This window comes from Buteo buteo, chromosome 19 (genome assembly GCF_964188355.1).
Source record: "Buteo buteo chromosome 19, bButBut1.hap1.1, whole genome shotgun sequence".
In the NCBI taxonomy this organism is placed as follows: Eukaryota; Metazoa; Chordata; class Aves; order Accipitriformes; family Accipitridae; genus Buteo; species Buteo buteo.
Window position 1 is genome coordinate 10,120,253 of NC_134189.1, and position 18,371 is coordinate 10,138,623.

At 36.2% G+C, this 18,371-nt stretch overlaps 1 protein-coding gene across 1 annotated transcript in view; it reads left to right on the forward strand.

Moving 5' to 3' along the window:
• MTPN (myotrophin) overlaps positions 1-12,843 on the forward strand; it is a 40,168-nt gene extending 27,325 nt beyond the window's left edge. Inside the window, exon 4 of the mRNA XM_075050904.1 lies at positions 9,561-12,843. Coding sequence (XP_074907005.1) covers positions 9,561-9,647 — 87 coding nt within the window. The 3' untranslated portion in view covers positions 9,648-12,843. The remainder of the gene's footprint in view (positions 1-9,560) is intronic.
• Positions 12,844-18,371: the final 5,528 nt, after the last annotated feature.

Genomic DNA, 18,371 nt, shown 5'->3' on the forward strand with positions numbered 1-18,371 from the left:
TTAACTACATTTTCAGTATATGAACCCACTTAAATCATTTGTCCAAAGGATTTCATACTATGTAATATTTTCATATGCCGCTTTGAGGTAAAGTTCTTCTTAACTGACTTAATGCTGCATGAATTTCACTTCTCTGATCCTGTCTAATGTTAGTTATGCCTTTCTGTGAAGAAATGCTGTGACTGTTAATTTAGGATTCAAATGGTACATCCAACTTGCTTAAATTTGTTGTGAGGACTGATCCTTCATTTAGGATCATTATATACAGGTTACAAAAAAAAAGGTATCCTTTATCCCATGTTGTATTTCTTTCCATTTCTGTTTTGAAGTGTTTTGCATTCTAAATAAGTTGCTCAAATAATAAATAAGATGCCTCAAAACTTGAGTTCAAACATGAATTGTCTGGCAACTAGTAAGGGTTGTGCATTCATTGTACATCTGTCAGCGAGGGCATTAAGGTCCTTCCTGAACCAGCTATTTTTCACACAGCTTGTGAGAATGTATTGATCTCTATACTTGATACAATTTGAATGGCATTGGTTAAGTTCAGCAGTCATGAAGATGAGACAATCTTACAAGATGTGCAGAATGTTATAAGAAAGTGAACTTGGACTAGGAGATGAGGTTAGAAAAATGTTACTGTAACTGGATAGTTTGGGAAGGCTTGTATTATTTTCAGATTTCTTCATGCAGAGCTAAATGTTGTACCACATCTGCTTGCTTCCATTCATATGGGCTAGCTGATGAAATATTTATGAACGGGAACTTTGCTCATCAGCTCACTCTGAGGCAGATCTTATATTAAGAGGTTGTTCTTTCTCTTAATATAGTTATCTTATGACCCTTGTTTGAACATCTGTGGTCACAACTTGTTTGTATCATAGTCTGATTTCATATGTTCTTTGATAGCGGATACCTGGGAGATCAGGTAGTTCAACCCTTATTGAAAATTCTAAAGATTACTGACTATTTAACTTTGTTTAATGTTCTTCCCAGTTACTTTCGGAGTGGGGTGTATTTTATCGTTACTCCAATTGCAGGACAAATGTCTGATGTTAGTGTATGTAAATAGTGGAACTGCAGATGCAAATGATGGACCAATATATTTCAGATTTTTCTTCATAGCTGTTCTTTGTTGCTTTTGTAAATACTATGCTTCTACTTACCTCTAAGAAGCTTCATTATTTTATATGTACCTCATTTCAGCTGCCTTCATTTACCCTGTTAGTTGATCTCTTGCATATGTGGCCTCTGTCACAGAACATCCCTTAAGCTGTTGGACTAGAAGTCAATAACCTCCTTAGCATATTTTTAAAAAGGAAAACAAAAATAATGAATTTTTTTGTACTTTCACAAGTTTTGAGAACCGATGAACAGTGACGCATATCTCCTTAGTCTGTTTGCATACAGGAAATATAAAAACGTTGGCAGTTTGATCAAGTTAAAATTATGTAATGAATAAAAGATTTGTCCTCCTCACCTGCTAAGGTAGATTTAATATAAATGATTCTATGTTGGATGCAGTTGTTGATTTGGAAGTTGAATTGTTTTAAGCTAGCGTTCTGTACTGCCTTCTACAGTATATGAATTGTGGGGATGTTTGTAAATCTTCCATGTGAGACTGTTGAGCTATTGAGAGGAGGGGTATTCAAACAAGTGTTTCAGACATTAATCAGACATAAAATGCAAAAAAATATACCTTAATAAAAGTACCAAATATTAAAAAGGTTAGCTTAGTCAAGGTGACCTCTAGGATTTTTGTAAACTTTCTGTTACTGTAGAAGAATCATTCAGCTGGAAGTAAGCTGGTTATTCTTTCATGTAATGTGACTGCAGAGCATTCTTTAAACAATCTTCCACTGAAAGCAGTAAAAGCATTAACAGTATTTGGGCATAATTCACTTTCAGAGGATAATAAATACATATAGATAGTAGAGACACTGAATCAAGATTCTAAGCTCTTAAACTGACTAGAATGATTAGAGTGCCCACTCGATCTTAATTTGAAGTAGCCTGGGCTTCTGCAAACTTGTGCTTTCTGATGTTGATATTGGTGATCATGCAGTTGCACAGTGAAACACAGCCAAGATGCTTCTAAGTTCACATTAGAAATGGTTTACACTCATAAGAACTTAACTTGAAAAGTACTGGGGGAACTACACTGGCTCCTATCAGTTCAGTCTTTGCAAAAGTTTTTCATGTACATGTCACATGACTAATAGAATTCTCTGTAGAGGAAACTAATAGTTAAAGCCATTACACCAACTGTTGTCCCTTAAAAAGCAGCAATAGCAGTTTGTTTTATGGAATTTCAACTAACTTTCACAAGGCTTTCCTATGATAAAGCACAGTTGTTATTCCTCAGCAAGGAGTGTTTTGGGGTTCTTAGCTAATGCTTTTCACACATGGAACTTGAATGCTGTGAGGATGCTGTGTCTAAAACAGACATGACTTTTTGGAATAGTGAAGCCTGGTGGTTTATCTGGGAATCACTGGCAGCTCATATACAGCTGAACTGATAGAATCATAGAATCATTTAGGTTGAAAAAGACCCTTAAGATCATTGAGTCCAACTGTAAACCTAACACTGCCAAGTCCACCACTAAACCATGTCCCTAAGTGCCACGTCTACACATCTTTTAAACACCTCTGGGATGGTGACTCAACCGTTTCCCTGGGCAGCCTGTTCCAGTGCTTGACAACCCTTTCAGTGAAGAAATTTTTCTTAATATCCAATCTAAACCTCCCCTGGCACAACTTGAGGCCTCTTCCTCTTGTCCTATCACTTCTTACCTTGGGAAAGACTGCCACCCACCTCGCTACAACCTCCTTTCAGGTAGTTGTAGAGAGTGATAAGGTCTCCCCTGAGTCTCCTTTTCTCCAGACCAAACAATCACAGTTCCCTCAGCTGCTCCTCGTAGTACTTGTGCTCTAGACCCTTTATCAGCTTCATTGCCCTTCTTTGGTTGTGCTCCAGTGCCTGTGATGGCTTTACACAGATCTGCATTTGAAATGTGCTGGAATATTTAAGGTTATAAAAAGAAAGAGTTGAGGCTTAGAATTTTTTAGGCATGTAGTTATGATATCTGGGCTGCAAAGCTTTTAATAATCTATTGAAATCTGGCTGAGGCACTGGATGTGATGTGTCAAACTTTGTCCTTCATATACATTGCCCTTTTACTGCTAGGTTGGAGGAAATTTTCCAAGGTTAGCATACGGTGCTAGGATGACTTTAAAATAGTTCTAATTCTGTTCCCCATCACCCTTTTCAGCAGAAGAGTTCAGAATGGACACTGTTAAAGACAAGCTAAAAAATAGCTCTTTCATTGGTCTGGCAAGAAGATGCTCCTTTTCTCCTCAGAAGCTCAGTTATTAATTATAAATCTGATGGACCCATTCGCATTTTTCTTATATTAAAGGAAGAACTGTCATGCATTTATATGCATTTATTGGACACGCAGGTGACACCATTTTCCTTTCTTATGGAAAGCTTAACTGTTAAACTATATTTGGAGTGACTACAGGAAGAACAAAACTAAAGATGTTGCTCTTAGACCTAAACTACTAGCTCTTTGTGCTTTTGGTGTCTTCTCAGAAGCAGTACAAAGCCAATTCCAACTTTCAAGTAGTGTTCCCAGCCATTCTTGTTACAGCCCAAACCAGCTAACCAGTTCTTTTTCACTGGGATTAGCAATGTGTCAGAATCAAATGGTATCACAGCTTCTGAGGAAGGAAACTTCCTCTGAGAACTGCCCACATGTGAAGTTTTGTGTGAAGGCAGTGGAGGGAGAGATGTTTCCAATTCTCAAGAGCTCCCTGAAGCACCGATCTGGTTTGACAGTACCACAGCAGGGTGATACCTTGGACGAGTCCTCTGTCTCAGAAGCAGAACTTTATTCTACAGTATTTGTAGGAATATGCTGAGGAAAATTGTAGATAAATCAGGTTGGACTACATCTAACATGCAGGTTAAATAATTTTTAAGAAGTCTGGAAGGGACCCCGAGAGGTTATCTTCAAGTCATTTTTAAGAATGCCACTGTTGTAGTAGATGACTGACTGGCTTGTTCTCAAAGGCCTTTCATCAGCCAACTTCAGTGTCTGCCATTCCTTAATATATTCAACTTTCCATCACGCTGGTGTTCAAGTCTCTGAAATAGAACTGTACATTGTTTGTCAAGTCATAGTATCACTATCCCCCTAAGAATGCATTAAATTCTGTCTTGAGTCAACCATGGTTCCAAATTATGACATAGTTAACATTTTCTAAACTATCTGGTGATCCTGTAGCATTTGGCTACATATTAAAACTGGAGCAATATGAAAACTGCAGGAGAACTCCTTCCTTAATCTTGTTTGTGTTATAACACTTACTTTAGCTTTTCAAACTGCTGCCTCTGGAGGGATATTAAGAGCTCCCTAAACCAAGTGATTTAGCTCCAAGTTTCTTCTTGGAATCCCTGCAAGCATTTAAAATGTGATTTTTCTGTGAAAGGCAGGTAAATCCTGTAACATTTGGTTTGACCTTGGAAAGTACATTCATCAAAAATGGTGAATTAAGTACTGTGAAGAAGAATAATTTGATGGAATTTCCTGGTGGGTTTTACAGGAAGTATTTGAAATGTGATTTTAATATTCATTAGTGGTTGCAGCTGAGTACTCCATCAGGTTTAAGCAGTAATTTTGCAGCTTCAGAAAGCAGCTCTATAATGCTGCTTTTACTTTTTGGTAGATCCTTTGTTCAGTATTGAAGTTGTTGACAATGTTTTAGATTTTAGGGGTTTTTTTTCCCCAAGTTCACCTATTTTAATGGTTGCATGGATTTAACCCCCAATATTTTATTTGTTTGGGTTTTTTTCTATTCATGAAGCATAGCAAAAAACATTTTGTTGAAATTACAGTTTTATGATTAAGGTACTCTGAACTGTAGCTTCACATACTACCATAATTTGTGTTGGTATTCAAGTTCAGACATTTCTTCCAATATGAAAAAAACAGATATAACCAACTTACTGTTATTTTGTATAAATAAAACAACTTGCATTGTTTTAAACAAAGTGTGAAGTAGTTATATGACTTTGATCTCCTAACCACAGTTCACATATAGGATTACTGATAAACTCCTAACATAATTTAAAAGTAGATATATTATACTCTTCCAAAGCTGGTTTCTCAAAAGGGCCTTTGTTACACACTTTCTTCTGAAGTTAGCATTTCAGTGAGGACTTCCTGATGCCTTGTTCAGATGTTTTAACTTTGAATTCGGCAATGCTCAGTTTGATTTATTGCACTATAAGAAACTTAGATGTAGTTTGAAAACTTAAAAAGTTGAGATTACAAATGATTGTTTTCAAGCACTGCTGTTGTGCTAATCATAGTGATCAGCTGTAATCAATTACTGTCATGATTTTGACAGATTGGATTCATTAACTGGTTTTCACTGTAGCATGGCTGTGGTCGTCTCTGATGGTTCAGGCCTGCCCAATATGAGCTAAAACATTGATAATGTAGTAATTTAATCTTTAAGATCAAAACCAGAGTTTTTGTTGACATGTTTAAAATGTTCAAATAGAGTCAATCCTTCCAAACCTGTGGCGATTAAAGCTCCAATGTTGGTCTGAAATTGCCAAGTTGTTATAAAACTGTAAAACATACTGAAGTGGGGAGAAAAATCAAAATGTGAGGTTTCGTACTTGAAACTTTTCTGTACATTAGAAAAGATCATACCTTCCGTTTGGGTGCAAGATTTGAATGTTTAGATTAACAAACAGCTGCTATATGTATGCTAGATCAGCCTCCAAAAAGCTTAATTAACCTACTATTACCAGTAGGTAATAATAAAATATCATATTAATTCTCAAAAATTGAAAGACTCCAAGTACTGAAATACACGGTGGGTAAAGATGGTTTTCACTGCCCTCCACAAGGGATGGATGAATTTACTAAAGTAGAATGAGTTAAATCTTAAGGTGTTATGGCTACCAGAAGTAGTGTAAACACTCTAGGTCAGAGTTGAAAAATGTTTTTCTAACAAATGCTTTTTTTGGTCAAGCTAGACATCAAAATACTGTATCCTTAAAACATATGTTTTGAAGAATTCATTTTGCCTATTTCTACAAAACTGTTGTTTTTTATAATCCTTCCTTTTAAAACTATCAAACCTTACTTATACAGTATATAGCCTAGAAATAGTTTGGGGAATTCTTAGTATTATAAAAATGTGTGGAATATCATGTTACAATGGACAATCAAACCATTCTGAGTGCTTCAAATGGAAGATGACGTTTATTTGAAAGATGCGACAAATCTCATCCGTTTGTTCAGTTTTGAAAGTAGTTCTGCTTTCTGCAAATATCTAATGCAATTTGATTTCTGCTGTCTACTAAAAACATGTTATAAGAAATATCCTATTGAGTTAGGCAATTCAGCACCCTTTTTTTCTCCTCTGACAGTGGCAAAAGGGATGCCATTTGGGAAGAGTTGTATGACCACTTCTGCTCACTTATTCCCCTCATTCATAGTTGTTGTAGTGAGGGTTTTAGACGTACACACATCTGTGCCTTTAAGAAGTGTTTATAGATTTGTTGTCCATGAATTCATCAATATTCTTTTTGAACAAGCTGACATCTGCCTCTGTAACTTCATCTGGCAACTCGTTCTGGAAGTTTGCTGCTTGCTGTGTAAGCCAGTCTTCTACCAGCTTCATTATGTGCCCCTAATTCTGGTTTCAAAGTGTTTGGTGACAGCTCTGCATTGCCTTTATCTGCTACCTTCATGTTTTTTGTGGTTTTTTTTTTTTTTTTTCTGAACTGCAATTGTACCCTAGTAGCTATTGTGCTGCCTTCAGAGCATGTTTTAACATCTGTGCTTTGCCCAGTGGCTTAAAAGGGCACATGTTCTTGTTTGTTATTACCCTGCCAAAGAAAGAGAGTTTATAAATATATGTGTGTATTTTGAGAAAAGAACATAATGCAAACATAAAAAGTTAATAGCTTTTTACTTTGGGGAAGTAGAGAATACTGTGGAATCATTGTACTTTTATGAACTTTTCATTAAACTTGCTTCCAGGCCCTGTTATCTTGACTTGAACTTTACTATTTCCCTCTTGTTCTATTGAATGCAGGCAGGAATCTTTCTGCCTAGCTAAGAGGCCCTTCTCCTAATTTATTAACACTGAGTTTATTAAACGGTGTCCTGCTTAGGTAGTCATGACCCTCTTATCCTACATTCAGTAAAGCTGTTTTAGAAACTCAGATCTTGCATATCTGTAACTTTCTGAAGTACAAATGTGCGTGAGGGTGGAAAGCAGTCCTTTGTCTAAACTAAAAGTTCTCTTTAAAGTTACTTCAGTTAACAGTTATATCTTTTATACCCTAAATGCTGATACATTGGTGGAGAGTTTTATAAGTTAAGGTTCTTTAAACTCTGATTTGAAGAAGAATACTGGCAAGTCAGTTACTGCATAGTTCCATTTTTCTTCAAGTCTAAGTTCCTTCAGGTTTTCTGAGCTTAACATCAAATAACAGCTTTGAAACCCTTTTAATTTCCACATGGATTCTAATCTGAGAGTGCTATCTAAACAGTAGAAATAATCAACACCTGCAAAAGAAGCCAGTGCTATTTTCATGTTGCCTTTCTTCTCCCAGGAGAACTAAGATTGTAACTGTCGAATACCTGTTAAATCTCTCAGGTTTTTTTAGGGGAAAAATAAATGTTTCACAAGCAATGGGTTTCAGTGTTTTCAGCCTAAGCGTGTGTTTGCAATGACCTTGCACTTCTTGGGAACAGACCAATTCAGCTCATGTTCATACCTAACAGAACAGTGATACTGCAGCATACAGCATACTGTTTGGGCCAAGGATGTTACACAGTGACAGGAGAGAGGTGAATGTTATGATTGCTCCTGTCACTGGAGTGAATTCATTGCATATGCACAAAATGTATGCCTGTATTCTGCTACCTGAAAGGTACTAGAGAAAATGAGCTGCCTGGAAGGGCTTGCTGCGATTATAAGTATTCCTCTCTGAATTCTTTACTGGAGTTCTCAAGACAATTTTATTTTCCCAGGCTCTTTCTCTGACAGCAGCAGACTGTCTCCCTGCCCCACAGCTTATTGCCACCAAACAAAACAGTCTGTTCAGCTCATGTCTTGCACTGAGGGTCCCTAGGGGCTGCACAGAAGATGAACAGCTCCAACAAGATCAGTTTGGCCAGTGGACCACAAGATGGGCACTGCTGCCTTGGAAACCACTGTAAAACCATCTGTTTAGAATGGCAGATTGAATATTTACACGTAATGAGAGCAGAGGATGAGATCCAGTTTATATTAGATTGTTAGAAATAGTTATAATGGGAAGTTTTATGTGTATAATCTTTTATCAGTAAAGAAGGTCTGGAAATTCTAGCTCCATTATGTTCTTAGAAAACTATTGTATGTCCTTAATAGTAACTATTAATCTGTGCACTTCCTTCCTTGTAATGTAATTGAGAAGAGATTTGTACTTAATCTGCAGAGAGTTTATACATAAACTAAAGACAAACCTCTGCAGAACATGCTCTTGACAAAGTGTGTCTGTACCCACAGTGTTTTTCCTATCATTTGATGGAGCAAATACACATTTTTTAGTGAGACTTGCATATCTTCTCAAGAAGAGTTATTCTGGAATCTAATCTTATTTTCAAGAAACATGTCTATCTCTGTAGTCAGTCCTGTGTTCTCTAATAACTTTTATCCCTTTAACTACCCTATTTATAATTTAGTCTGAGTTTTCCCTTTTATGTATATGACTACGCAGTGCTCAAAGCAAACATGACTAGTTAATCACTCTTTGCTTCTCTTCTGCTCTCCTTCCATAATTCTGGCACTGAGGCTGTGTTTGTGCTTACTATTCTGCAGTTTGTCTAGTTGGTGCATTTCTGTTATCCTCTACCCTCCTGTTGCCTCCCTTTTCTGTTTTGTTGCCTTTTAGGTGTAAACAAACAAACTTGATCAGTTTTGGACTTGGAATGATTTTGTGGTGGGGTTTTTTTCTATGTAGCAATAGCGATTTTTTCAAACTGGGAGAGAAGCACAATCCTAGATGGATGTAGTCTTTTACGATATAGAAAGAAAATAGTATGATTTGTTAGTAAGTAAGTTCTTCCAGACATTACCTAATTTAGCATGTGAAAAAGCTTGTTGCACCATAGATTTCATAGAAGTGTGTAACACTGAATTCTTGCATTCATAAGAGTAGTTGCTGGAAACTAACAAGAAAAAATTCCTTCTGTTTCTATCCAAGGTTAATTGATAATTTGATGATCTTGCAACTTGCTGTGTGACAAGTTATGTGACTTTTTTTTCTAGTTCTAAAGTATAAAGTTTGAAACTTAGATCAGCTACGTGCCTAATACTTTTGTACATAAATCTTGCCTGTTTGGTTTCTAAATTAAAACAATGCACTGTACTAAAAAGTTGTATGTAATCAATGTAGTTATCCAATGTAAGTAACTGTTGTGACATATTTAATACTAATACAGCCTGCCTTTATGAATTGACAGTCCTTCTCAATGTCTTTACAGGGTGCTGATAAGACTGTGAAAGGCCCAGATGGACTAACTGCCTTTGAAGCCACTGACAACCAGGCAATCAAAACTCTTCTTCAGTGACGGATGGACTGTTATCTTATATGTCTCTCCTGTGGCCTCACACTGCTGCCTGTCTGTCACTCTTTGCATCTTCCAGCTTCTTCAGCTAAATACTTCGGGGGGAGGGAAATTCTTTATGAATCAGACTAGTTAGGGGCTTGTGTCAAAGATAATCTGGAGAGGGTTGAAAACTATTATGAACAGTCTCCCTCTAGGACTTCTTTTCAGTGCACAATCTCTTCCCATTTCTAGTGAAAATGGAAGAAGGAAGACAGACCATGATCTTGATTTTTTGGCTTGTAAACCTCCTTAGGTTAGTACTAAGATTTTTGTTGAAAGATTCCTTTAGATGGAAGTACTGTGCTATGTACCTGAAACTAATTGTGAAGGAGACAATAGTCCAATGCTATTAGTATCTGCCATAATCTGAAGTGTAGTAATGTAGGTGGCTGAGTTGCTTTTCTCTCTTTTCTCTCAGTGGGTAGCTTTATTCTTCTTCTGCCTAAAGCTTACGTTGCAGTTTTGAGGACTTTTGATACTAGTTATTGGAGCTGTTCTTTATATTGACTAATTGGATATCACACTAATGTTTTTCTGACTCTTGAGTAAACCAGGAAAAATCAGTTGAGGCATGGTGACATTACACTCCATAATATCTGCCAAGGTACTTTTGGATGCTTGAATTTGAGGTTTTTCTTTCCCATGTTTGTTCTAGTCCAGGACAGACATTTTAAGCAACTGGTTTTGAGAGAGTTCAAAATGTCACTGTAGTTATTTCCAAAAGGATTGTAAGATGGAATTTCTTTACTCACCATGTCAGCATAAAATTTATAGACACACGCAAAAGCTACAGGCTGTTTGGTACGCAAGGATAATCAAGTCAAATGTGGAAAACGAACAGTAATTATTTAGACATTCATATCAGATGAATATTGTTGCTAAACTCTTCTGGTAAACTTAAAATACATGTAAGCTTTCTAAGTTCAGGTGTTAGGACCAGGAAGATGTACAAGTAGAAGTCTTAACTTGCTCTAACTACTGGAGGGGAAAAAAAAAAAAGGCATTTAATTGTGCATATCTTTGAATTGGTGTTTCATTGTTGGCTGAATGAACCTCTTAAATTTTGTTAAGGCATGGGACTTATTCTGAAAGTTCCCAGTGCAACCATACCACATTAACCATTGACTTTTAGATAAGATTTACTATACCAGTAAGTGTGACAGTACTATGACAGCCTTGATAATTTGTGGGAAGGAATTTAATGATGTAGGGATTCCCGTCACATCTTATGGTCCTCAGGAATGTCTGAGCTTTTGGCTTTCATCTTGAAAATTTTCATTAGACTGCTGGTTCACCCGAAACTGAACAGGTTTTATAACAGAAAAGTGTATACTGCAGACTATACATCTTCCTCTTTTTTGGAATACAGATTTCAAACTTTCTGATAACATACACAATACAGAAAACAAATGTATATAATGTCTCATGCTGAATTCTTCAACGAAAGTAGCTGATATTATTTTGGTATCACTGTTGAAATTGAGAGGATATGTAGAAGTAGGCTGGTGACTACCACTCATATTTAACGGAGACTTAGTTTTACTTGAATCATGTTGCATGTTATGATTGAATGTCTCAGCTATAAAAGGCCTTGCATTTAGACTGTAAAATGAGGGCAGAAACAGATTTACGTGTACACATCCTGTAAGAAAAGCGATAGAGAAAACAATCAACTCTGGCCATAAACTGTACAGTGCAATTACTCTTTGCTTCTTGGAGATGGGTGGCAAGAAAGAGCAGAAGGGTTGGAAATCAGTGATAAATCAATTGGTGAGCTGCTGATGAAAGAAGTATGTTTGATGAACAATGCTTTTAATGACTATTTAAAGAGAACTCTTTTATCTCTGATCAGTGCTGGATTGTCATGTCATTGTAATAGTGTGAACACAGACTATAGGTTTAACTCTTTATTCAGCTATGAAAGTAACCATCTTTGGCATAAATCTGCCTCCATATTATGCTATTAAATACTTAACTATTAAAATACTAGCCTAGAAAACTGCAATCTGTTTTTATGTGGAAAACTTGATCATTCAAGTATTTTGTGTTGATTAGTGTCAAGTTGGCCATAGTTGTGTTTTGGGTTTTTTTTCCTCTGTATTCTTTCCTGCCCTGCCCCTCAACTCTCATTTAAGTGAGCATTATTGTAGTAAAGAAACATCATCTTTGTACTAACTCTTCTGGTGATTCACCGAGGCAATTTTGCCTCCCTTTTTCTACAATTACGTGGACACCTTATTTTTTCTTACTTCACTTGAGGTGGGGGGGTGGGGGTGGGGTGGTGGAACGTAAACAAACTTCAGTGAGACAAGTGTCAATTTGGCTGTAATATATACCCAAGATGCCTTTCGAGATAGTTAAAAGATGGCATTTAATGTTTGGCTCATAAAGAAGAAATACTTTTTTGCTTTTTGTACTACATAAGAGGTGACTGATCATTTTGCCCAGGATTTAAAAAAAAAAAGTCATAATAAAAGCTTAAGCTTTTGTAATTGTCTAGAAACTGGGCTAGTGCATTTGTACCCTTCTTGTTAGCTATATTGTGGAAAAAAATAATGGGTGGCTGCCTCTATCTTTGAGTAGGTCCTAACTAGGTGAAAATACCAAACTGTAACTTATTTTACATTCTGTAAACAGAATTTACATACTTTGTCAGACTGGAATCACATATACTTGGAAATCCACTCTTCTTAAAGCTTTTCCTTTTGAAATTTGTGTTGAATAAGTTATAACCTTAAGTATATTTTGGATTTTGTACCTTCTGCTTCTTTTTCTTGAGGGGGAGCAAATGGGAAAAGGAGAATGGTAGTTAAATGGAGCTTTATCCTTGAACACAACATTGAATTATTTGCAGAAGAGGCTGGTAAGAATGGAGTGTCCTAGGTCAAGCAATTGCAGTGTTGCATGCAAAATTTCAAAATGAACTTGTCTTAATTATATTTTGTAAATGGATAAACAATCATCTTTCTACGCAGTGATGGAAGAAAATTAGTGCTCTGTGCATTTTGATATTTGACTTCCTCTTTTCACCATTGTTAACTGTTTTGACACAGTTGGGTTCATCATTATCATGGTTCATAGACATCAGAATGCTAAATGATACTGTATTTTTAAGTTTGTGTTGCAAGAATGAATGGAATAAACTTGAATCGTGCGATATGAGAATGTAGAGTTTTATTTCCCTTTCTACTCCTGTGTTTTATTAATCTCTGGCTACAACTTTTTTTTTTTGCCTTGAAGGCATCTAAGCTCCAGCTCACATGTACAGTGATTGAAATGTTCAGGTACTTAGACTTAAATGTGAAATGGAAGCTGCTTTGAGAACTAAATATATGAAGTTGTTTTTCTGTGTGTGTTTTTTTTTAATTATATCCATTTAAAAGAGGGTTTGATTAATTCTGTGGTCATCTTCTCTGCATTTCCTGCTTAAATGGTAATGCATAATGTTGAAGGTCTCTTCCTCATGTTAAAGTCTGAGAGACAGTCTGTAGATAGAGGGATGTGCCTCCCATTACCTATGAAGACTAAAGTAATTTATTCTCTTTTTCATCAAAGAAACTGAAATAATTACTTAGAGAAAGCACAGCTGAAGTATAAATAAAGTTATACAGAAATATATATTCATTACTCTTGTTGCATCTTTATGGTGACTTTGTCAGAACTTCCTTTTATAACTTTGCTTGTCGGGAGACATTTAGCTCCAATTGCTTGAGTTGTTTCATATGATTTATTTTAAAATATAAATTTTTTTCTTTGAAAGTGCAGGTATGTCAAAGTGGGAAAACTATAAATATGGAAAAAAAGCTTAAAAAACCCCTTCATTTTTCTGTGCTGAACTTTGAAAACAGGGACTTCTAATGCTGTATGCACAACCTTTCAGCCAAATATTGGAGAAAAGGACATGTTCATCATAAATACCAAAACAGTTCAAATAGTTGCCACTGGCCATCACACTGATGTGTGTGCTTCAGTTCCTGTGTTCATCTTACTGTTTTTTTGTTTGTTTTTTTTTTTTTTTAAATGGACAGCTTTTCTGTAGGAGGAAATACTAGCTAAAGTTCAGAATGCAGGTTCCTTTCACATTCCTCAGTGACTGGCTAACCAAATTCATCTATACATGTAAAGACTCTTCCTAATATTTGTCTATGGCTGATATTTTGGAAGAAATGAATTTCTAATCTCCCTTCCAAAAGGAAGTTGGCCCAAGAAAGCATTTTTTTCAATTACATCACTTGATGGTTTCTCTCAGTTTTGAGAAAATTATATTAGGAAAGCTGTTCCTCAAAATATTTTTGTTTTATTCCTAATCTGACAGCTTTCAACTGAGTTATGCCATGAACTTACTAGATGAGTTATTTGGAAAGCACTTTGTGTCATGTAGTGCCTTGAAAGGCTTCAAAAACATACAGTGTTTGCCTGCTCAGGAAGTGAATGAGCATTTTTTTCCTGGGAGCAGTGCTCCTCTCTCCCTGCCTTTAGCAATCAAAACAATGTTTCTAATAATTTTAAACTAGGAAAAGTTGCATTTAGATACCATTGCTTGGTCTTGTGATCTAATGTTCATTTGGAGAGCCTTCCTTCAAATGGAAGTCCTGGAATCTCTTGAGTTTTCACTCTTCAAATTGCATTTGGAAAGCACCTGTGTGCATGCCTCCGTTCTCCTGTGTCGTAGAGAATGTCTCTGTTTTCAGGATATTGCAGGCTGCTACAGAATAAAGGATGGTTTTGTACTTTTCAGTGAGTTCCTGTTTTCCACATCATTTTGCAACTTTTCAAAATTAAGAATAGAGGCTTTCCTTTTCATGCTCTGAGGTTCATCTCAGGGCCATTAAAGTTGAGAGGCAGGACAGTGTGCCAAAACCACAATAGACTGCATGTCTCAATTCATCTATCAAACTTAAAATTCATTAAAGGAAAACTTCTTTCATTTGTCTCAAGCTAAGCATAAATGTGAAGGATCCAAAAGTCAATCTCAAAAATAATTTATTGACCAACAATAAACTCAAGTTTGGTGCATATATAAAATTATTTAGCTTTGAAACATTCCTTTGTATGTGTTTATCGTTTTCCTCTAACTGAAAGTAATTCTTCAGCATATTCAAAAGAAGCTTCAGTTTGTTTACCAAAGCTTTTGTTTCAAAGAAACCATTTTCTAATTTGGAGCAATGTTTAACTATTTTGCCTCAAAAGTGTTTGGAGGTGGGAAGTCTTGAAAAGTATGTAACTTTTCATGGAAATGAAGTTATACTTCCTCTTTCTTTTTTTGGAATACACTTAATTAAGAAATGTATCCTATTTAGAGTGGCAGCATATTGTGACAAAAATATCCAAACCACTCATTTCTTTTTTATTTATTTTCAGTGGAAAGCCAACAGCTATGTTCCAGGTTGACACAATTTTTCTTTTTCTTTTTTTTTTTTTTGGCCAACTTCTCAGTGCAGCCATCAAACTAAAAGAGTATTTGTATGTCTCTATGTAATGATTCAACTTGGTTTGTGTTTAGAGTGGTGATAGCCCTGGGAGAGCTGCATGATGCCCTAGACTTTTGTAGTGTCTCCTAATTGAGTTTCATGCTACAGTCCACTGTAGCACAGGGCAGTTGTAAACATTTAATTAGGACTAAGATAAATACAGATATCTGAATGGGGTTGTTATTACCAAATTCATTTTCTGCAAAGCAGAAGACTTCCCAGTATCTGTCTCTTAGCATGGGGAGAGTGAGGATAGCTGCTATTGTTAAAGACTGTTAAACAGTAATTGGTCCTTATAGTGGAAGAGCTATGGCCATCATAACATGGTAGCCTTCTAGAAAGAGCAAGTAAATTCTAATGTTAGGTTCCAAAAGTCTTTCCAGAAGTTTATTCTTGTTACCTGTATATATTTTATTTGTTTGGGGTTTTTTTTTTGTCCTCCATGTGCTTTAAGAAGCTTCCTAAAAGAAGAATGCTTCTGAGTTTTCTTTCATTGCTCCTTTGCATAAAGCAAAGGTGTAACTTTACCTTTTACAACAGAAACTTATCTTTTACATTATTTTGAAATAAAAAATGTAGCCAATGTTTGTATGTTCTTATCTATTATATAAGAACAGTTGTGCCGAAGGATACTTCCTAAATATACTTTTGACAAATTGCTGTGAAAAGCTAGTCCTACACCCGATACCAACATCTACATGTAGACAAATCCTGAACAGTAGGAATAAATAGTATATGGCAGGAAATGGTTAAGTTTTTGAAGCATTAGATGAGATATCATTAGAACTGGGATCAATGCAACAGCAACAGATTTGTTTTGTGACTATGCACAAACCTCTCTGTGTTTCACTTCTCAATAGGAAAACTTAATTTCATTCCTTCTTTTTTTGTGCACTTGGTCTGTAAGCTGATTGAAGGATTATCTCTCAGGACCTGACACACCTTGAAGGGTTTTTTGTGTGTGTGTTTTGCAGTCAGTATCAATAACCTCAAAAGCACAGAAGAGTGTATTTAAAAAGAGAGATGAAGCAGATGGGAAGCACACCGATTTCTAGTTTTAGAGGTTTAAAATGTAAGAACAAAAGAGAAGCTTATAAATTAATGACATTTCTGAAGATAGCTATAAACTTAAATATTTACAAAGCCATATTAAATGATAACTTGAAAGAAACAAGACCCAGCCTACATCAGTAAAGCTGCATAGCCTGTATACTTAATAAGGAGGTGCTTTTAAGGCTGTGTTCTCACTATAAACAGCTAAATATATATTGGCCATTCTCTCTTATCTGTTTTAAAAAAAAAAAAAATAATAAATTGGCACTTACTTAGCAGATGGTTGCTTTGGGGAAAAGAGAATTCCCTTGTTCCCAATTTGCAAAGCTCAGAGGTTGGGATTGAAGGTTTTTTTTACTGTCGGAGGTGAGATCTACAGAGATATACAGTGTGTGAAATGTACTACAAATTAATGTCAAAATCTCCCTGAGTGGTTTCTAAAGATCACATTCTGTCAGCTGCATTTGTTCTTCACATGCCAGAGCTGACCTGTGACATGTGCTCCCATTCTCTCATTTTATCTGCCCTTCCTGAATGCACAGCTTTCAAAAGCTGTACTTTACCCCGTCACAGCTTTCTCTTTAATAGGTGGCTAGAAAGTAGGCAGAAAACTTGTTTGTTGATGTTACTACAAATTACTCCATCTAAGGCTGTCTGTCATCTATAACAAGAAAGGAGGAATTAAAATCACAGGAGGAAAGACTGAAGAGAAATTAAGTAAAAGAAAGACTTTTTCCATCCTATCTCCTTGCTACTACAGGGTTGTTCTCCGCTTTAAATATTACAGTAGTATGTCCTATTTCTTTTTTTTGTCAGATGCTTTATCTCTTTACTGCTTTTCTTCACATCAAATATACCAAGAGTAGTTGTAAGATTGGACTAATATGATTTACTTTCTCCATGTTTTTTTTTCCTGAAAGCTACTGGAAGACAAAGTGGTTGCAAAATACAGTAATATCGGTGGTGCCACAGAGATCCTTGGTGCTATCCTGAAATAATGTGGATGCAACACAAGTGTTTTAACCTGCACGTTGTTTGAGTCCTTGACACCCTTTTGACTGCTTCTCTCATAATGCTACAGGTTGGTAGGAAGTATGTAAATGACTCTATTCAAGCTTTGGAGCAAGATAACTTTCTTAAACCTGCAAGGTCCTTTAAGTACTGAACTGTTGATGGTTAATACATCATGCTGCTGGCAGAAATAGAAGGCATCATGTGTGTTGTGGTCTTACTGCTTTTTACAGTGTAGTTGGCCTTGTGACTCCAATTTTCTTGTTACTTGTGATACGGTATAATTCAAAATATACCTCTGCAAATGCACCCCTCCAAGACTAGACATTTTAATAGCAGGATGAGTCAGCAACAGACATCTTATTTTTAATTAACTAGACAAAACAGCATAGTAAAGATCAGGATTTAAAAGATAAGCTGTAATGCAGAACAGTAAAACGACAGACCTAGAAGCCAGAGAGGAGCTGGAGTAGGCTTTGCAGTGTTTTGGAATTTTGCACCAACAAACAAGGCAGGCAAGTGAAGGATATAAAAATAAGATCCATAGTGACTGAGTAGTTTTTCATAGACCATTTTCTATTTTGAGCTCATTTCTTCACAATTTCCGTTGGAGACAAAACACTTTTCAATAACAGTTATAAGCCAAGTTCATAAACACCTGAGCTTCAGACTGGGGGGGTGAAGGACAGTAGTTGTTGAAGTGCTAAGGCAAAGAAAGGTGCTACATTCAGGTTTTGTGTTCAGCAGACCAGCCTGTTTTCCCAAGCATTTGGTATTTTAATAAGATTTGTGTGTGCATTTGTTGAGATATAACCCATGATCCCAATGACTGAAACTTGTTGGCTTTTCTTGTCATTAATATTTTGACTTAGTGTTCTGTAATGCTTTTGTGTGTTCACGCTGAAGATGTTTATTGCCTTACTGCTCTGAAATGATAGATGCAACATGCTCTATGAATTTTTTTATTTTTTAATTTTAATTATTTTTTTTTTCCAGAAAAGCTTAGGTGTCCGTTGCTCCTCAGTCATTTGGACTGAGAAATGCTGCTCTATTGAACTGGAGTTTTGCTGTGAAGCAGAGGGCTGTGTCAATGCAGAGCTGCCTGCTGCTCGCACAAGCATTTTTGCTGCAGAGAGCAGCTGCGGCACAT